Here is a 1,010-nt window from a genome sequence, read left to right as displayed (position 1 = left end):
GTGACACGGATGGAGGCCCAGGGCCCCTGCAGGTCTCGTGGGGCCCGTACTGCTGGCCCAGGACACACTCTGGGACCACGCAACTTGTGTGGCTCCGCCTGACGGCACAGCACAGAGTGCCAGTGACAGAGGAGTGACGATGCAATACCCACATCTGCCGCTGGCCAAAGATCTTTGATGACAGTTTCGATCCGTCTGACCACTTCTCTTCGCATGGCTGCTTCCTCAGGACAAGGGGACATGAAGTTATAAAAGTCAACTATCTCCTCGTGAAGCCTAAGGAACGAGAGAAAACAGAGCGGTTACACGACGCGGAGCCTCACTGCTTGCTGCTGTCAGACCCGGGAGACACCCGGCGGCCGTCTCGCTCCTGGAAATCTGCAGGGGGACGAGCCTGGTGAGCAGCTGTGAGTGTCGGCCACACACGTGCCACACGCTGTAATGGCACTTACAGTGACTAACCTCAAAGGTCATCTGGTGACTTCACGTTAAGGGGGAAAAAGAAATCAAATGAAAAAAATGAGCGCTCAAATGAAAAACACGGAGGATTCTACGCATGAGCTAAGCACAGGTTCCCGTCTGAGCCCCAATGAAGACCTTCCCATAACCTAGACCCTGGCCCACCAGAAGCACTGCCTTGCTCACGGGGGTATGCCCGGGTCAGAGCGACGGACGATGTGTGGCAGAGGGGAGGGCAGGGGTGCTCAAGGCAGTAAGACGCACTTGCCCTTGACTGGATGGTAGCCCCTGGCCTTCACATTGGGGTTTGCCCTACCAGGCCCCCGCACATCTCCCTGAATACAGTGTCGCCGTCATACTGTGCTACAGGGAAGGGGTCAGGTGAGGAAGCTGGCTTACTTGATGTCGGCTCTGTTCTCTGTATAACCCAGGGTGGGTGAGACTGGGTCCATGTCTAGCTTCTTGGTGCTTTCAGGAGAGTAGAGCTGACTGGACACCCCACCCAGCACTGCCACCCACGAGGGCCAGCGGCCAGCCCTCAGGAAGCTGAG

At 57.3% G+C, this 1,010-nt stretch overlaps 1 protein-coding gene across 1 annotated transcript in view; it reads right to left on the bottom strand.

The window, feature by feature from the left end:
* The window catches only part of TENT4A (terminal nucleotidyltransferase 4A), a 51,144-nt gene that overhangs the window by 21,514 nt on the left and 28,620 nt on the right, over positions 1-1,010 (bottom strand). Inside the window, exon 2 of the mRNA XM_007955801.1 lies at positions 153-276. Within this exon, the coding sequence (XP_007953992.1) occupies positions 153-242 (90 nt within the window). The 5' untranslated portion in view covers positions 243-276. The remainder of the gene's footprint in view (positions 1-152; positions 277-1,010) is intronic.

Source organism: Orycteropus afer, unplaced genomic scaffold (assembly GCF_000298275.1).
Source record: "Orycteropus afer afer isolate SDZICR_OR568_19922 unplaced genomic scaffold, OryAfe1.0 scaffold00541, whole genome shotgun sequence".
NCBI classification, from domain to species: Eukaryota; Metazoa; Chordata; class Mammalia; order Tubulidentata; family Orycteropodidae; genus Orycteropus; species Orycteropus afer.
This window is presented reverse-complemented; position numbering and strand designations above follow the sequence as displayed.